Genomic DNA, 19,614 nt, shown 5'->3' with positions numbered 1-19,614 from the left:
TGAGAGGTGTCTTTAAAAGAAGGAAAGATCACAATATGAAGATAAAGTTGGAATTCGAGGGGACAAACTGGGGCAAATATTTGTTTATAGGAAGGGGAGTTTGGGATTGGAATAACTTACCAAGGGAGATGTCCAATAAATTTGCAATTTCGTTGAAATCATTTAAGAAAAGGGTAGGAAAACAACAGATAGGCAATCTGCCACCTGGGCGACTGGCCTAAATGCAGATCGGTAGTGATTGATTGATTGATTGATTGATTGATTGATTGATTGATTGATTGATCGATCGATTGATTGATTGATTGATTGATTGGTTGGTTGGTTGGTTGGTTGGTTGGTTGGTTGGTTGGTTGGTTGGTTGGTTGGTCAGTCGGTCGGTTACAATAATCAGTGATAACACTTTATAGACACTGGTCCAATTTAAATTTCCTCCAGGGGTGGATTTCAAATGCTGTAAGAGTCAGTTCTGGACCTGCTACCCTACATCTAGTGAAAACCTTAAGAAACTGGAGAAAACTCAGAATGACTGATTATGAGGAGAGGCTCCGCTTCCAGCCATTCCCTCCTTTCCTTATCGTTTGTTATGAAGTAAATACTTCTCTATTTCCTTCAAAAGTCCTGTGGTGGTACTGTCCGATTCCCTCTCTTTTGTCCATTCGACTGCTTTCCTCTCAGGGGTTATTTACAATTGTTCTGATCAACAACTGGTCTCTCAGCCCAGAAGAAGCTTCTACCCCAAGCAGATTTTAAACAGGCTGTCAGGAAGAAGTTTGTAAATATGTAATTATATGGTTTTATATTATACTAGCTGATACGCGTGGATTCTTAATTTGATAATAGTAATCATTCTCAGGACTGCACTAAGACATCATCGGAAAATCCCTCTAGTAAAAAACTCGCCAAAAAATTGAGTTTCATTTGCCGTACATCCTCTTTGTAAACCACGTTTGTGACATTGCCTTTTGGGGCTAAGCTGACTAGGCTACTGGCAGAGCTAACTCTACAACATGTGACATAGAACTCTACATATGAGAAACAGTCTTTTCTCAAGATGAAAACAAAAACAAAATACGTGTTTATTTTAATGTTACATCTATGACATCTTCAGTTTTTGAGATGTAAGTATCCCCAAAAAAAGAATTTAACCCCTTTATCAGTCCTTCTCCCCCTCTCTATCTCCCTCCATATACAGTACGTGGATTTTCTGAAAACAAAAATTACATGGTTCTTTATTTTTAAGGGAGATTCCAAGTACCAGTTTTTATGTCTGTAACATGTTAAGTTTTTGAGATATACTCACTTTAAAAATTCACCCCCTTTTTCACTTCTTTCCACCACCCCTTAAATGGATTTTCCAAAAACAAAAGAATATGTGTTTTTTATTTTTAAATGAGATTCCAAGTACCAATTTTCACAACTGTAACAGCTTCAGTTTTTAAGATATAAGTATTCTCACAAAAAGTATTCAATCCCCTTTCCACACCCCCTTTAAGTGGATATTCCAAAAAAAAAAAAAAAAAAAGAATATGATTATTTTTAAAGGAGATTCCAAATACCAATTTTCACATCTTTAAACTGTTATGTTTTTGACATATACTTATTTTAAAAGTTTACCTCCTTAGCAACAGAATATCCACAAATCTTTCCTTAGTGAGCACCTGCACTGTAATACAAATATATCCCCAAATTTTCGTTTCTTTATTATGTTCAGTAGTTTTGGCTTGGCGTTGATGAATCAGTCAGTCAGTCAGGACATGTTATTTTATATATAGCGATTTAGGGTCATGTGGTACTGTAGCACTGTTGTGTATATGGGACCGGTTCCTTTCAATCAATCAGTCTTCATTGATCAGCATTTAGGGCCGTCACCCAGATGGTATTCCCTATCAGTTGTTCACTCTACCGGGCAAGTTGGCCATGCGGTTAGGGGTATGCAGCTGTGAGCTTGCATCTGGGAGATAGTGGGTTCGAATCGCAATGTCGGCAGCCCTGAAGATGGTTTTCCGTGGTTTCCCATTTTTACACCAAGCAAATGCTGGAGCTGTAACTTAATTAAGGCCATGGCCGCTTCCTTCCCATTCCTAGGCCTTTCCTTTCCCATTGTCGCCTTAAACCTACCTGTGTCGGTGCGACGTAAAGCCAAAAAAAAAAAAAGTTGTTTATCTAGTCTTTTCTTAAATCATTTCAAAGAAATTGTAACATTTTCCTTGAAAAATTATTCCTCTTCCTAATTCCTCTTTTTATACAAAAATATTTGCCCCAATTTTTTCTCTTTAATTCCATCTCTATCTTCATATCTTTTGTACCTTTAAACACTCCACCCAGGCTTATTCATCTACTAAACTCATTCCACTCCATCTGTCCACTGACAGCTTTTGTACTGTAACCCATAATGTCCTGTACATTATGGAAATAAAGTAATGCTAATACTATTATGTTCCAGTAATAAAAAATTAGGAGTGATTTAAATAAATTTACAAGTGTATGAAAATAAATAAGTTTACATATCAGCATTTAAATTTTGTAGCCAGTTAACAACTCCAAGTTTAAAATCATAACTATCTTTAGGGCTTCCAGGATAGGAATGTTATGCGACATTGTATAATAAACATTTCAGAATAAAACTAATTTAAAATTGGGTATTCAGGAATTAATTCATGTGCTCACATCTCTTCAATATCCAGTTTTTTTAAATGTATGCCATTTTTTAAAATCCCCCCAAAAAATGAAGTTTAAAAATATTATATTCACTATTTTTATATCAGGATACTTCTATGTCTGTGTTGTAGAATGTGGAATATGTGGCGTCTCTACTGCTGGGATGTTTACAATTAGTTTCAAGCAATCGCCCTCCAGACTGCATAACAGCTGCATATTTATTGCGTTGCATTGTGGGCTTTTCTACATCCTCTGCCATTCGTGAAGTTGTCTTGGAGCAGCTGAAGATCAGGGATATTGAAACCAATAGTTCATCAGGTAATTGGAAACCAATACAGAGGCGCCTCTCTAACACACCTTTGAAGAATGATACTGAATCTAAAGAAAATGTAAACTGATACCTGCTGCACTACCTGTTAGTAAGAACCTATGACCCTAGGGCAGGGTTGGCAAACCTTTTCGAACTAGCGTGTGAATTAAGGTGTTGTTTATTCCTTTTTACTTTCTGGCATGCCATCAGTTATCTTCCTCTAAAATCATCATGAAACCACCTAATTAAATTTCATTTCTTCTTCTTCTTCTTCTTCTTCTTCTTCTCTTTTATGACCGCATAGGATCACTTTAGTCAGTCCATCATTCAGGTCTCTTTGAAGGGATTGTTTGGGCTTTGCGGTCCTCCCAGTACTTCTTCAGACGCTCTGATCTTCATGCCCTTTCCTTGGTTGAAAATATGCGTGTTGTTGGTTTGTTTCGTGTAAGGGTAAAGCGGAGGTTTATTTTCTTGAGTTTTGTATTCACTTTTATTTATGGTGCCTTCTGTTGTAAGGCCTATTTCCTTCAGATCCTCTCTTACTTCTGTGATCCATTTACATCCTGTTGTGGTATTCAGGTATTAGAGTGCATTACATTAAAATCCACCGGCCCTGTGGTTTTGGGGTAGCGTGCCTGTCTCTTACCCAGAGGCTTTGGGTTCGATTTCCGGCCAGGTCAGGGATTTTTACCTGGATCTGAGGGCTGGTTCGAGGTTCACTCAGCCTCCGTGATTAGAATTGAGGTGCTATCTGACAGTGAGATAGGTCTAGAAAGCCAAGAATAACTGCCGAGATGATTCATCGTGCTGACCACACAACACCTCGTAATCTGCAGGCCTTTGGTTTGAGCAGCGGTTGCTTGGTAGGCCAAGGCTTTTCAAAGGCTATAGTGCCATGGGGTTAGGTTACATATAAATCCATTCTGCTGAGTGTTTCATGATTTTATTTTGCAAACTTCACACCGAAGATTACATTTCAAAAATTGGTAAATTTTAAGAACAAGACTAATTTTTGCTTTAACCTAATAAAATTGGTAAAAAATATGGCCATAGAATTAATTGTGACATAAATCTTTATTAAAGCGTAGTGTTAAAATATGCTATGTTGCTAGATTTTGAACCTATTTATTACATGTTAAAAACATTAAAATATGTTAGTATGTTGTGCGGTGTGCCACAAAAACCGTGCTCGTGTGTGAAATGTTCACCATCCCTGCCCTAGGGTTAGCCGAAGAAACAAGGTAGATCCCACTCTTGATGACATAGAAGCCCTTTTATGATTTCTCTCTTCCCCATTTTTCATTCCTTCATGCTTTCTTTCTCATCTCCATATTCATCATCAATACTTTAGCTCCCACTGTGGATCTGATTACTTGGCTGAGGTAATCCAATTTCCGAAGGATGAGAAATATTTAGTTGGCACTCCATATTGTACGATGTCAATGTGTAAGAGATCTCTGGTGACACATTTGGTGTTCACCTGACAGAATTAATTAAAACTAGCCATAGATCACCTGACAGAGATCCATTTGTATCTTCAAATCAAATATCCTGTACATGGTAATAGGCCCTACTATTATTTATTATTGTTTCGTATAGGCCAAGTAAGGACCACGATATTCAACTATTATGTTTGATGGTTGCCCAGTAATTGCATGTCCTCTGGCTGTGTTGTTCCTTCCTCTCCTTTGTCCACAGGGAACATGTCTTCCTCCTTGGTGTTTTGTCCTTGAACCTCATTTGTTTAAACATCCTGAGAGATGCCCGGTCTTTTAAGTCTCTTTCTGTCCCTCCCAGTTCCTGCAGATCTTTTTTTACTTCCTTCACCCATAGTACTTGGTCTTCCTCTCTTGCCAGTAAACGAGAAGCTGGCACGATGCATCCTGTAGATGTGTCCATAAAATGCTAGGCGTCTCTTCCTGGCCACGCTTAGTGAATTTTTTCACAGTATGTGTAGAGCTCTTGGTTGGGTCGCCTTTTGTATTGGTTCTCGTCCTTGACTGGTCCTAATATCTTCCTCACTATTTTTCTCTCCTGAATTTCAAGCTTGTCCGTGAGTCCCTTCCTGTTGAACATTAGACATTCTGAAGCACATAAGGCTTCAGGGTGGATGACTGTTTGGTAGTGCTTCATTTTAGTGTTTCGGGAGAGACACTTTTTATTGTAGGTGTTCTTGGTCAGTTGGTATGCCAGTTCTAGCTTATTAACTTGAGTTGACAATGCTACTCCTTCGGAGAGATTGGGTTCCAGCCATTCTCCCAGGTACTTAAACCTGTTGGTTTTCTCAATCGTTCCTTGCTTCAGATGCAGTGTACAAGGAGATTCACTGATGTTTGTGTTGTATTGTGTTTTCCTAAGCGAAATGTGTAGCCCTACCTTTGCTGCTTATTGTCTGAGAACATTGAGTCATTTCACTGTTGTTTCTGTTGAATTAGATAGAAGTGCTAGGTCGTTGGCGAATGCCAGACAATCAACATTCAGTCCATTGCGCTCGTGTCCCAAAGAGATACCACATGGTTTCCTCTGTCTAGTTAACTCCTTTCACCACTCTCTAAGTACCTTTTCCAGTGAAACCTGAGAAACAAGGAAATGCCATTTGGTCCTTTTCTCAATGACGGTGAAATCCTGACATTCACCTCCCCGCGCTAGAGAGGGGGCAACGACTGCATGTAAAAATAATATTTTATATTGAGATGGCTAACGAATGAAGGGATCGATTATCTCCCGTTATAAGGAGATCCCCTATACCAAGTGCCAACAGTCTCTTTGAGAGTGGATGAGCAGTTATGGGTAAGGGCACTCTATTGTCCTGGGGACAAGAAATTGTTCCCAAAGGCAGAGGAACCAGTTTGGTCAACGGCATTAGGATGCAGAAGGCAACAGGAAACCACTGCATTAAAGATCCTGAGAGATATTCCAACAAATTCACTTGGCAATGCTGCAACGTCAAGATCAGAGCTGCCCGTGTGGATCGTCTACCTTCTTTTGGAGACGACATCTTAAGAAGAAGTTAAAGAGGAGTGGGGAGAAGCCGTCTCCTTGTCTTACACCTGTCTTGATATCAACACTTTCTGAGAGCGTTCCTCTGAACTTGACTCGTGACCTAGTGTTATTTAAAGTCTGCTGGATATGGTTATGGGTCTTCTGGTTCAGTCCTGATTTCTGCAGGATTTTCATGAGAGTAGGTACTACTATTATTTTTATTATTATTATTATTATTATCATCATCATCATCATCATCATCATCATTTATTTTATTTTTTTCATGATGCAGAAAGGTAGTTTTATGCCTTATGAAAACAGTTATGACAACAACCAGCACCGTTCTAGTTAACACGTTTGCAGCCGATGACGACATGTGTGTCACACTCCGAGCCAGATATTAAAGCTTATATTTCTGCCATTACCTATCTAAACAAGTGGACCTCTTATCTGCGCATTGTTAAGCTGTTGTTAAACATAGGCTCCCTCTGGCATCAGGTCAATCGTCAGTTACTATCTCTGTAGTTGTTACAATTCAACATAATTTTCTGCGTTGTCAACAGAAAATAGTGAAGTTGCAGGGCCTTCTCAGCAGAAGAAACACCGTCTCGTAGGCTCACAAAATCTATCATACTGCCTACAGGAACACATTTTTGCATTTTGCCATTAAATGTGTGGCTAAGGAGAATGGATGTAGATCAAGGAAGCCGTGCAGACAATGTTAGAAAGGGGCGGTGGCACAGGTCTGCATGCTCTACTGTAAAGGGTGTCCAGGACAGCCAAGCTTGCGTTTTGAGCAACATTGTGAAATTCCGCAAAAGACAGAAGTAATTGACTCCAAACAATGCCATTTATACCAGAGTTTGTTGCAGCGCACTGTTAGAGGGTACTCTATTGACTGGTTCCATTGTACAGCGATTGTTCACACAGCAATAACATGGATTTGCCAGAAATGTTCAAAAACATGTTTATCTGTTGCAGGAAAGTTATTGAATACCTCCGACCGAACAAAATATTCTTTCATTACCTGTCATGACGTACATGCTGCGTCCAACGCCACTGCGGGCAAAAAGCTCATCGGTGGTGCCGCTGATGCACCGTGTGCGTCATGTCTTCTAAAGCAATTCAGATGATAATCTAAAATGCAGTTAGGCAAAAAGAATACTGCGGTACTCCGGTAACGGTTATCCATATCCAAGCGGCGGCGAACGTGTTAACTCCTTACCATGACAACTGAACAATATTTCCATGTTAGTGGCTCTCACCATTGATGGACTTTGTAATAAAATGCAAATTCATGAACTGTAACTTGTAGGGTAAAAACGAGATCAGGAATTGTGTTTTCTTGGTTATGGAGAGTATTTTGATAGTACTAATATTTACAAAGGTATTTGGAGATATGTGAAAGATGTAATAATAGTGAATATCTTCTGTTTCTTGCATACCCTCTGTCTGCCTCCTTGGACCATTGACCACCACCTCTGCATATTCCTTCACCATTCTTCTCTGAACACTGTGGGGGCCGGTTCATACCTCTTCCCTCCATTGTTTCCTCTACTTTGGTTATCCACCTCTTTCTTGATTTCCCCCTCGGTCTTGTTTCAGCAACTTGCATTTCATCATTGCTCTAGGAGTTCTTATTACTGTACTTCTATCCTGCCAAGTCAGCCTACTGGTCATTATTCTCACTGTTCTGGTTCTGTTTTGTAACTTTATCCCCGGCCTTTCTCATATGTCTGTTTTTAGTTTGGTCCTTTTTCATCTTTCCGAGCATGTTTCTGACCTGCTTTCCTCTCTGGGTGTTGTAGTACATATTTCTGCTCAGTATGTCATCATCATCATCATCTGGAGCAGTTTCCAACCATAGGCTGGGTCTGCTTGAAACATAAGCCTCTCCATTGTTTTCTGTCCGTCCGGCACTATTCTTCTCTCACTGCCGTCCAGTTCCCTCCTCTTGCCTCGATGCTGTGCTTTACACCTTTCAGCCATCTGTCCCTCGGTCTTCGCCTAGGTCACAGTCTCCTTCCCTTCAACTCCATTTCTAACATCTTTCTTGGTATTCTCTCTTCTTCCATTCTCTTAACATGTCCATACCACTGCAGCCTTGATTTTTCTATCTTTTCCTGTAGGGATACATCATTTACCTTTTCACAAACTCTCTCATTTCTTACTCTGTCCATTCTTGTTAAACCTACACGACACCACCGATACTTGATTTCCACTGCTTGTATTCTACTTTTATCCCTCTCCTTCATCACCCACAATTTGTTACATATGTCAAAATTGGCACAAAATAAGTCTTGTAGATAATTCCTTTATATCTCTGTGGTACATCCCTGTTCCACAAGAATCCTCCCACACTTTTGAAGAATCCATTTGCACACTTTCCTCTTTCATTGATTTCATCCTGTTTCTTCCATTTTCTTCAATTACACTTCCCAGGTATTTACACCTATATGTCATAATAGAGACAAAATAGTTCTTGTATAAACACCTCTTTACTTTGTTCTGGTAAAATCTTCCTGCTATTTGTACTCTTGTTACTGATCTGTGTTATAGTCCCATCTTGTGACACTTCACATCCCGAGTGATTATTGAAGGTGTCATCTACCTCCAGAGGCTTGTTGCTCAACTTTATTATGCATCTTCCAATCCTCTGTTTCCTTGTCGTCACCATTGTTAGATTTTCATGCCCCATTCTTCTAATACATCTCGCCATCCATCTAACTGAACCTGTACTGAGTGTTCACCCACAGTTTCATCAGCAAATAACAAAGTTCTAGTATTATCTGGCTTTTTTTAACGTTCTCTTCACTTCATCCATTACAGCATGGGTTGGCAATGAGAGAGCCCGCTCCTTAACCAGTAGCATGAGTCACAAAAGTAATTTAATATAATAGAATCCACCTTTTCAATACACAACTGTTGCACATAGATAAAACTTGGTTTTATCTATGGCTGATGATGACATTGTATACGTGTCGAAACCGGTACTATTATAATTAAAATGTTGTAACATAACCTATGTGCAACAGTTGTGTATTGAAAAGGTGGATTCTTCACCAGGCGAGTTGGCCGTGCGCGTAGAGGTGCGCGACTGTGAGCTTGCATTCGGGAGATAGTAGGTTCGAGCCCCACTATCGGCAGCCCTGAAGATGGTTTTCCGTGGTTTCCCATTTTCACACCAGGCAAATGCTGGGGCTGTACCTTAATTAAGGCCACGGCTGCTTCCTTCCAACTCCTAGGCCTTTCCTATCCCATCGTCGCCATAAGTCCTATCTGTGTCGGTGCGACGTAAAGCCCCTAGCAAAAAAAAAAAAAAAAAAAAAAAAGATGGATTCTATTATATTAAATTACTTTTGTGATTCTCGGTTCAATACGGAACGGCCATGAAGTTTATAACTTTAGACAATAGCATGAGCGCGGGCAGAGCCAAGGAGCCGGGAGCAGCTGTCGTCTATCTTAATAGTTTGAGCTGTAAAGACTAGATGGCGATATGCGGAGTCAAGGCGCAAGCATACTATCTGCGTCTCACGAGAAGTCGCGGCAGCTTGTAGATACCGCACGAGTAACAGATACTACACTAAGCTACAAATATTAGTCATGATAAACAGTGCGAGCTCTCTGAAAGAGATGCGTGTTCTTCATTAAACTGTTCATTATACAGTACTTACAGTAAATGTGTAACGGCCAATTTGAAACTTCACTGCAGCATCTTAGTTCACAAGAATCGCGGCGGACAGAAAAGATGTTTCTTGTCAGGCCTTGAAACTTGAGATTGGCGCATGTGCAGCAGCCATGTTTACCCTCTGCACCCCTTACCCTGCATGCAACCAGCCTGTCAGCAGGTCTGTTTCTAAAGAGGTTTTAAGAGTCCAAGACTGATTTATTTATCAGACCTTTCTCAGGGTTGGGTAAAGATGTTTCCCTTGAGCTGATAGCTGCAGTGCAACACCCAGTTCAAGGACATATTTCTGCAATCCTGTAATGTGCACGATTTTTATAAAATACGTCTTCAACAACAATATCTTTGATTGTACAGGCAAATTGCTGAAATAGTTTCAATATTCATTTCCAGCTATGTATGCGATTACAAAATTGACTAAGTCCCAGCAAAGTGGGAGTTAATGAACTTTAACCTGAACAACTCCATGCGATTGACTGTATCACGAGTCCTTGTTCCATACATAAAACACATGTCCCATCTTTGTTTTTATGAAAAGAGTGAATACATATAATTGTGTGCAAAGTGCTTTATTACAAAATACTATGCCTAATATAATTTTTGCCATCGTATTGTGTTTGATTATGAAGGCTGTGAATGTGGATTTTGCTTCATCATTTCAGTAGAAACACACCTTCTGCTTACCCCTGCTTGCTGTAACTGGCAGCACACACCTGTCTCTCTCACACATTTCCACTGAAAATCACAGCGGTGAGGAATAGCCAGAGCGCTAGCCAGATGTGGTCGCGGGATAACGACATGCTAGTGCGTAGGTGGTGCGAATCTTGCCCGCCTCTGGTATACAACAACTTTTCTGCATTCAGCATTAAAGTGACTTAACATGTCCTTTAATTGTGATGAACAATTTCATGTAGTCTGAATTCTACATTCTACTGCCATTTGGCAGATGTTACAGATGAATGGGATCAAAAGGATTTGGTTTTGCAGATCATAAAAGTGGTGAAACATAAGCTGGAGAGAGAGCTAGCCGTAGCGAAATCTAACCTCTTAATGGCAGCTGGCACAGCTCCCATGTACGGGAGTCTTTTCTGCATCCGTCAGCTGTTGCAAGATGTGGACCTTAGGTGAGACTCAGCACTTTTTGTCTCTTATTCATAAAGTTTGTAAACTCTGGTTATCTTTATTATCTGATTTAAGAAAACTTAAGAATATTTAAGAATAATTTTTTTTCCTTAGTATCATTGTGGTGAGCCGTATCCATGTCCTTTTACAATATAAAATTTGCACAAATGAAATTTATTGTCATAAATTCATTTTAAAGTACTGTTTCGGCCCGGATATAAGAATAGGCTTTGTATGTTAAAATTTACTTATAAAAACCATAGTTATCTATATGCACGGTACTTTCTTGGCTTATGCGCTTAAACCATCAACAATAGGCCCCAAGTATGTATGGAAGAATTATTCAGCATAAATGCTCTAAAAAAGGCTGGCCCAGAATATACGTTTTTGTGAATAGTGACCGTCAATAAGCATTTTATCTTATAGTTTGCAGGAAAAAAATCATACTTAATACCCGTATTTACGCGAATAATACCCGCACATTTTAAAAATAATTTGAGGCACGAAATTGGGATACTTTTTTTGCGTCAAAGTTGGCATTTCTTTTTTTCAAAATAAGCCTACTTAAAGTTAGGGTGTGGGGATTATTCGCATAAATATGGTATCAAAAGACATATCTTGAGGTGAATCAAGCAATCCTTGTTAAAACAAATACCGTATTTGCTCGCATATAACGCGCACGTTTTTGACAGAAAATAAGAGTGTGAACTTTTTCGGTGCGTGTTATATGCGGGAATTTGTGTGCGAAAGATCGTATTCCTGAAAACAAAAAAAATGTAAAATTTGCATTAGGCTATTGAAACAAGACAACTGACATACTTATGCTATTCATTGTCACTGTCTTTAGTCTCCAAGCTATTTTCGCGTGCATCATTCTGGCCACAATCCCATACTGCATCATTCTGACTTCCTGTCCAACGCATTTGCGATGCCTGTCTTCAAGAAACTCTTCACAATAATGTCTGTCGACACCATAACCCATGCCCACATAACCCAGTCGCACAAGTGTTCAACTGACGGCCTCTTTATTTTTCCTGCTGGCGTCAGCTGATGCTCCCTTCCTGCCGTCCATTCGGTGTACAATTTACGTGTGTTGTCCTTGAAGGGCTTGTTGACGGAAACATCCAAGGGCTGTAGACAATATGTGAGTCTACCAGGAATTACAATAAGATCAGTTTTCATTTCCTGAAGACGTTTCTTTGTGTCTTCCATGAAGTGTCCGCGGAAACTGTCCTACACTAGCATTGCTGGGCGTCGAAGCAGTGCAACTGGCCGTGCTCCCCACACCATATGGACCCAGTTCTCTACAAGAGCTGTATCCATCCACCCTTTCTTTTGAACCAGTACAGGAATGCCTTTGGGAAACTTTGCTTTATGCACTGTTTTTCTTTTGAAAATAACATACGGTGGCAGTTTTCTTCCGTCTGTGGTTATTGCTAGCATGACAGCGCAATGCTGTTTTTCACACCCAGTTGTACCTACAAGCATGCTAGATTCTCCCTTCTTGTTAATGGTAGTGTTGCATGGCATGTCGAAGTTCATTGGGGTTTGATCTGCACTGCCAATTTGAGATAAGAGGTAATTATTTTTCTTCTGCATTGCTATCATATGGCTGTCATATAGACACAACCCCTTTCATGTTATGAATCTACAGATCCAACCCCGGCTCACTTTCAGATCCGAACAGCTGATTCCTCCTTTAATCGCTAGTTTGCGTGCTTCGAAATGTAGCATCTCGTGCGAGATACCAAAGCCATCATTTTGCAACTCTGTAACGTAATGAAGCAACTTGTCTTCCAGCTCAGGTAACTTACTAGTTTTCGGCCCTTCGAATGCCTTAACATTTTGGTTTGTGGTTTCTAGCGCAGCTTTCTGTTTATGCCAGCAGCAAACATTAAACTCACTGAATTCTCGACTGGCAGCTCTGTTACTGTATTCTTCAGTATAGTTTATCACTTTGAGTTTAAACCCAGCCATATAACTCCCACGTTTCTCCTTAACTTAAAGATCGACCTACACAAGAAAACTTAACTGAGAAACAATGAAACGTGAAGACAGAATACTGGTACTTGTTGACAATATAACAAATGGACGATACCTAATACCGTGATCACTTGACTGTCTGGACAGGGAAACACTCCCAATTCACGTGATCAGCTCTGCCGGACAGGTAGCGATAAGCATATTGACAAAGACAGAAGAGTGACAGGGATGGCCGAGTGTGACTGACTAGCTAGGAATGGGGCCTTGGGGCGGGGGTTCGCGAGTTAGGTATTTTTGTTACAGCAGCTAGCCTCAACCGTTCTGCATGTAGAAAGAAATGCAGCTTCTTCTTGTACTGTCATGTACAAAGCACCGTAACAGCAGTTGGTACAGTCTCGATATATAATGTAGGCATGTCCATGGAATAGCCACACTTTATTTCATGTATGTACTGTATGTCTTTATGACAATGTCAGAAATTAATGCAAGTTTTATACGAGGATTTTTTCCCGTGCAATTTCAAATGTTAAAAATGGGGTGTGAGTTATATGCTGTGGTGAATTATATGCGAGCAAATATGGTATTCATTGTGATAATCTTATCAAGATAAAAAGCACCTGTTTACAATATACAGTATAATTTGCACGAATGGTGCAGGAGTGATTGCTGTTTTAGTTAAAGCACAAGATTGATTTAAATATGGCATGGGGAGAAAGGAGCCAGCTAACAAGCTGGTGGCCAGAATGGCCTTGCAAAATACAAAGCACTGGGCTACGTACCATATTTAGTCGCCTATAACACCTGCATTCCCCCCCCAATTTTCTACATAAAAAACAGGGAGGATATGATATGTGAAAATTTCACATGGCATAGTTTAAAAGCAGGAAAAGAAACAACACACAAAATAGGTTTTTTTTTAAAATCACGTATGGCTTCCACCTTGGCTAAAATAGTCATTCAATCTATATTTTAATCACTCAAAAGGTTATATTAGCACACTAAACAGTTTTGTATCAGCCCCCCTCTGGCATTAGCACAGCTGACTGGTCACATGAGTAAGCATCGCGGAGTTCAAGGCTGCGCAACGTTGAAGTGTCGTTGTGCGTCAGCTGACTGAAATACAAAATATTTGGTTTTAATACAGACTTTTATGTCCACATTTTCATATTTTCCTTCCTTCACACCACAGAAGTAATTAGATGTTTTCTTTGTTTCCAGTAGTTTGTCTCTCTGGTTAAGCCAATAACAAATTATACACGGCTGCAGTTCATGTTTACGACTCGCCGCTCTCACTTCCAGTTCCTGCTGCATATTCTAACACGTTCAGCTTGAAGGATGCTGTAAAACTTGTTTTCTTGCTCATTTTCACTCCTGCTTATGTACTGGATGATTCGTAATTAGGCACTACATGCAGTCACGCAGGGCGTGGAGCTCAAAAACTTGAAGGGCATTGAGATATTTATGGTAGGGGAAGAGAGTAGGCAAGGCCAAACCCATTGCATGGTTGATACAGAAGCATGGGTTTTCCCATTAACTGATATGTTCCATTTGCTGCCTGGGCTCTTCAAAGATTTTTTTGCGATTATTCTTTTTTCCAGATTCCTTTTTTCTGATTATTTTATCTGATAATAGTAAAAAATTAAAGGGGGTGTTATAGGTGAGTATATATGGTACATATTTCAGAAGGAAAACAGCTAACGTCATATACAAAGAAATCTTACAAGGCTTCTTATCATAAAATAAAAACTGCTCCCATCAGAGCTAGTGTTACAATATTCGTTCGTTCATTCATTCATTCATTCATTATCTAAAGGCGAAGCCTTGTCGCTACAACTACAGATTTCTGTCTAGAACAGTTCACCTTAACTGTAAGAGCCGTAGATTATTCCGGTGCCAAGATTTTGAAATAGAACTCCCTTGGTCATCCTTTTCCCCTCTTGCTAACACTTTTCCTTTGAGATATTTCAGAGCAAGCCATCATGTCAAAAATGTGACCCGTGATTTTTGCCTTTCTTCATTCAATCTCGTTAATACAGTGGAACCTCAAGATCTGTTATCACCTAGGGAGCTAAATTTTATTTCGATTTATCAACATTTTGAGATTTAAAGAATACTGTTTTTGAGCATGTATAGCACATAATTGAATCGATGGGCTTGTACTGAATATATTATTTTGAACAGTATTTAAACATATACAAACTAACTCTATTTATGGCATCACTTTAGTTATAATCCGTATGATAGTAACTTTTTAGAAGACAGGATCCAGTACATACGGTAGTAAAACAAGAAACAATACCTCCGTTAACACCTTCGGAAAAAAATCTGTTAGTCTCTTCTGTTTTTTTACTGTTAAACTTCTTTTCTTCCACATACCTTTCAACAACATTTATTGCTGTGAAAACACTGTCATTTACATTTGACTGATTCTGTATGTAGGTTCGAACAATAGCCATTGCATTTAATGCCTGGTCTGCTGCCGGTATAACTCTTCTTGTTGGGAATCATCTTATTCTTATTCTTCTTGCTCGGCAGCAGCATTGACAGTATCTATAGGAGGCTCGGCCACTACAACGTCAGAGTCCACATTTATGTAAGCCTCAAAATCAGCTTCACAGTTAACGTGCTGCTGATACACCACCCATTCTACAGGAACAAGAGTGATTTCTTCCTCTTCATGTTCTGAAGCTCCTGAGAGTCACCTTTCAAAAATTCTGCTTTGCGGAAGCAGTCTACAATTGTTTCCTGCTTCACATCAGCTCTCGATTTACACGATCGACTGTAGTAGGTTAATGTCTGTTAATGACTCCTCGGATTCAGTTTCTTTCAGAATTCTCTGAATAGCCCTGTTCCTATGGAAAGGCTTCAAACTTTTAATCACCCCTTGGTCCATGGTGTGTAGTTTGGATATTTAAGTTTGGTGGCAAAAAGACCTTTAGCTCCTGAACAAGCACCTTGGGATGAACAGGACACTTGTCTACAAAAAGGAGGATCTTCCTCCCTTCATGTTGAAATTTCTTGTCAATACCACAAGCCAGGATTTGTAAATGGAGTTTGTCGTCCATGACTTCTGGGGTTGCTTTTGTATGTGACCAGTAATGAATTCACACCCGAGAAACAGTGAGACTTCACTGATTTTCCGATTGGTAGAAGTTTCAGTAATTCGGCTCTTGTCATATTAGCTCCCAGCATAAATGTAACCCTTTCTTTTCTTGCTAACTGTTCCTCACAAATCACAAATGCTATATTGCACAGTTGATGTACAAAATTCAAGTTAGAGTATTTTTTGCTTCGAGGAAGGAAATGTTTGCTTTGAGAAATCAAGAATTTCTAGTAATAGGGAAATAAATACATGTGAAAAATAGGACATACGGCCGGGAAATTGTAGTTACTTTGAGATATTGGAAATTCAAGTAATTGAGGTTCGACTGTACATTCTGGTCTGGACTTTGAAATCTGTACCAATCACTCGGGTCTAGGAATATTGAAGTTTTTCTGTGCATCCATTATAGTTACTTGGGAACTTGTTTCTATATTAGATGGGGTTGACTTTCTACATCAGTTTGGTTTATAAATGTTAAAAGACAGCTTGCAGAGGTTATTTTCCTGATTTTAAAAATAATGGTCATATTTCCACTAAAAGAAAGAAGTTGACCAGGGGATTTATGTGTATTTTTGTTGCAAAGATAGGGTAAAACATGTTACTTTTAATGACAAACCTCTGTCATCACATAAAATGTCAAAAATTACACTTCTGTCTAGCACATCTCCCCTTTGCGCAGCCATGTCAGAGATAATCTTCTAAGATGGAACTGCTTGGAAAGTATCACAGATCTTTAACTGAGGCAATTGTACTGCCATCTAACAATGTATAACCATAACTAAAACTTCATAGAATCTTTTATAACAACCTAATGGCGTTCATGGTTTTTTCCCAATTTTTATTGCCTTGTCCAAGCCTATTGCGGGCTACGTATACCTGAATGTGTTAAAAAAGTGCCCAAGAAGCGAGTGTTTGTTACTGTTGTCATCCTGTCTTCATATCATATTGAAATAGAAGGACCATCACATCACAGTATAGTGTTAATTATTAATTTAAGGGGCAAAACATGATTTTTGGTCGCTTAACTGTAATATGTGTTGTTCTTGTTGCAGTTCTCTGTCTGGCAATGCTAACTGGAGACGTCTGGTCAGCGAGCTAATTTCCTTGTGTTTCGAGTTGAACAACACAGTAGCGGCTGTAGTGAACAGCTCTTCGCCTGAAGGACACCTGCCTATGGATATGCAGCCAGGTTGGTGTCTCAAGACCTTCCCTTTTTATAGAGTTCCATTGGAGAGATTCGTTCTTACTTTATATTTCTTCTTTTTCCTCTTCTTTCATTTCACCCCTTTTTGGGGAACGTTGAATCAATCATTTTTCTGTGTGTTGTTCTTCACTTAGTGCTCATTATTTCTTCATTCTTTCTGATCTTCGTTTCCTCTCATCTTCCGAGATTTGACTTTTAATGTAGATTTGTCTTTGAACATTATATTTTCATCTTTAGTTAATAGTTTAGATGTTCGATCGAATAGTGAATTTCTGTCATTTTTAATTATAGTAGGTCTTTTTCATTTTCTTTAAACCAGTTGGATTTTGTTTTGCAGTTATGGAAGAAGTCAAAGATTTGTTTGGTTGTCATATCCTAGGGAGTGAACAGGCTGGGTACTTGGGTTCGAATATCTGATTGACCTCAGTTTGAATCAACACTCTGACACCATTTAAAACTTACTCTAATTTATTAATAACAAAGCTAGGATTTGCCATTCACATATTAACACCTTACAGTTCTTTTAGCTTCTTAAATATTTTTACAGATGTTCACCTTTCAAACTATCATTAATTAGCAGTTCTTTAGTCTTTGAAAAGCTTAAAAGCACGTATATTAATATTTCACTGTACAACACCTGAAGTTTCCTGAAGTTTTTAGGAATCTCTTAAACATTAGATACTTAGCTCGGATGTTGAAGGCTTCTTTCTTTTCTCTTGACTCTCACTGGTGGGCTCCTGGATTCTTCTCTGCTGTGCTCGGGACTCAAACACGGCCGACGAGATCACTCACGGGCAAATTCTCCCACTGAAGTCTTACCGTACTGCCTTGATGGTAAAATTCCCAAATTAAAGTCTAGAGTGCTATACTCAGACTTTCAACTGTAATGATACTCATCACACACGTGGACTGAGGCCACAATCACTTTAATGACTCTTCATGAGCTTTCAACGTACTGTCCTAGTGCTCTACCCTGTGAGCCTACTGGCCGACGTCAGGAACTCTTACTCGCTCTTTCTACTCTAGCCTTTTACTCACTAGCTCCCGCAGCATCACTGCTGACTAGTTTTATTCTCCTCCTCAATGTTCCAGAACAATTCCCTTGTCTTCCCGAAGGGTGACACAATTCACTCACGTGACTAGTTTGCTAAGCTCTCATTGGTTTGGTCCAAGCAGACCTGGTGCAAGTTCCAAGTCTTGGTACACATGTTCCTATCTTCTAATGTGTTCTGAAAATATGTTCTTTCTTGCTGACGTCACCCTGCTTGGTTCTAGAACTGTGTATGTGACCACAGTCAGTGTATTTTCAAGAATTCTTCCCTGATTGGAGCCCTTTTAAAATTTTCCAAGCAATAACATGTTATCATAACTGTTTAGTTAGTAAACACACACATTGCATTAACTTTCCTCAGCATTGGAAGCTGTCTCCACTACACTCAAATGAATTTATGGACGACTCATCAATTAATATTATTATTATTGTTATTATAGTAATTTTTTTTTTTTTTTCACTATCACTGAAATCACTGTATTACTTCACTCTAATTTTGTGTTCAGTTACATTAGCTTCCCTTATAATATATGAGATTGAAAACCCTGTAAAGTTTTGGGATCTTTACCCTGGAGGTCTCGGATCGATCGCTCTGTTCACCCTTGTCTTATGTGGAAGGGCGTGTTGCGAGTTCTCGTCTCGCGATATGGTTAAACTATTAAAGAGTTCATTCTGAGAAGATGACTGTAAAAATTTATCCTCCTTTTTCGCATAGAATCTGAGAGTTTTTCAATTTTCTTGTAGTCCGTTTCATTCTTGGTGTGTATTATCATATTATCTGAAATTTTGGTCCTATGATCTTTCTTAAAATGTTCCTTTCTTTTAGCTCAAGTTTCTCCATCAGGCCTTTTAAATTCATGTTAAGTAGATCTGCTGCGTATAGTACTTCTGATTTAATCACTGTTTGATAATGTTTAATTTGGGACACCCATGAAAGTGATTTCTTGTTGTATGTATCTGTTGTTAGTTGGAAGGCCAGTTCAGATTTACTTTTCCTGGATTCCATTGCTTTGCATTCCACAGCATTCCAACTAATCCATTCCCCGATATATTTTAATTATTTTACTGTTTCAATCTTTTGTTCTTGGACTTTGAGGTATTTATGTGGGTTTTTTAAATTTTTTAAAAATATTTCATTCTTGCATCTTTTTTTTTCTTTCAAGTTGTTCCCTACAAGAACATTAGTTGTAAATCTAAGCAATGAAAAGGACCAAAAAGGTGTCAAATCAAGTCATGTATAGAGACATATGAACAGTAAAAGAAACGCATAAAATTGCAAACTCAATCGCTGTCAGAAGAGAGAGCAAGAAGAGGACAATATCCACAACTTCAAATAGATGGATTCTCTCCTCATCTATCCCAGGTCTTCTGAGCCCCCAACGAGTTCATTTCTGATTCTTAGTTTCATCAGGAGGGTGCACTGCACTTAAGGGGCCGTCTTGACAGATCTTTGGTCGTGATGTGGTAAGGTAAGGGTGTATTCTGCCCGAAGGCAGGTCCGAACCTCCGCAGAGGT

At 39.2% G+C, this 19,614-nt stretch overlaps 1 protein-coding gene across 1 annotated transcript in view; it reads left to right on the top strand.

Annotated features, from left to right (window-relative positions):
- Nucleotides 1–19,614, top strand: part of THADA (Thyroid adenoma-associated protein homolog) — a 139,928-nt gene that overhangs the window by 67,355 nt on the left and 52,959 nt on the right. Inside the window, exons 13-15 of the mRNA XM_067155258.2 lie at nucleotides 2,790–2,976; nucleotides 10,582–10,759; nucleotides 16,896–17,032. Coding sequence (XP_067011359.2) covers nucleotides 2,790–2,976; nucleotides 10,582–10,759; nucleotides 16,896–17,032 — 502 coding nt within the window. The remainder of the gene's footprint in view (nucleotides 1–2,789; nucleotides 2,977–10,581; nucleotides 10,760–16,895; nucleotides 17,033–19,614) is intronic.

Source organism: Anabrus simplex, chromosome 11 (assembly GCF_040414725.1).
Source record: "Anabrus simplex isolate iqAnaSimp1 chromosome 11, ASM4041472v1, whole genome shotgun sequence".
NCBI classification, from domain to species: domain Eukaryota; kingdom Metazoa; phylum Arthropoda; class Insecta; order Orthoptera; family Tettigoniidae; genus Anabrus; species Anabrus simplex.
This window is presented reverse-complemented; position numbering and strand designations above follow the sequence as displayed.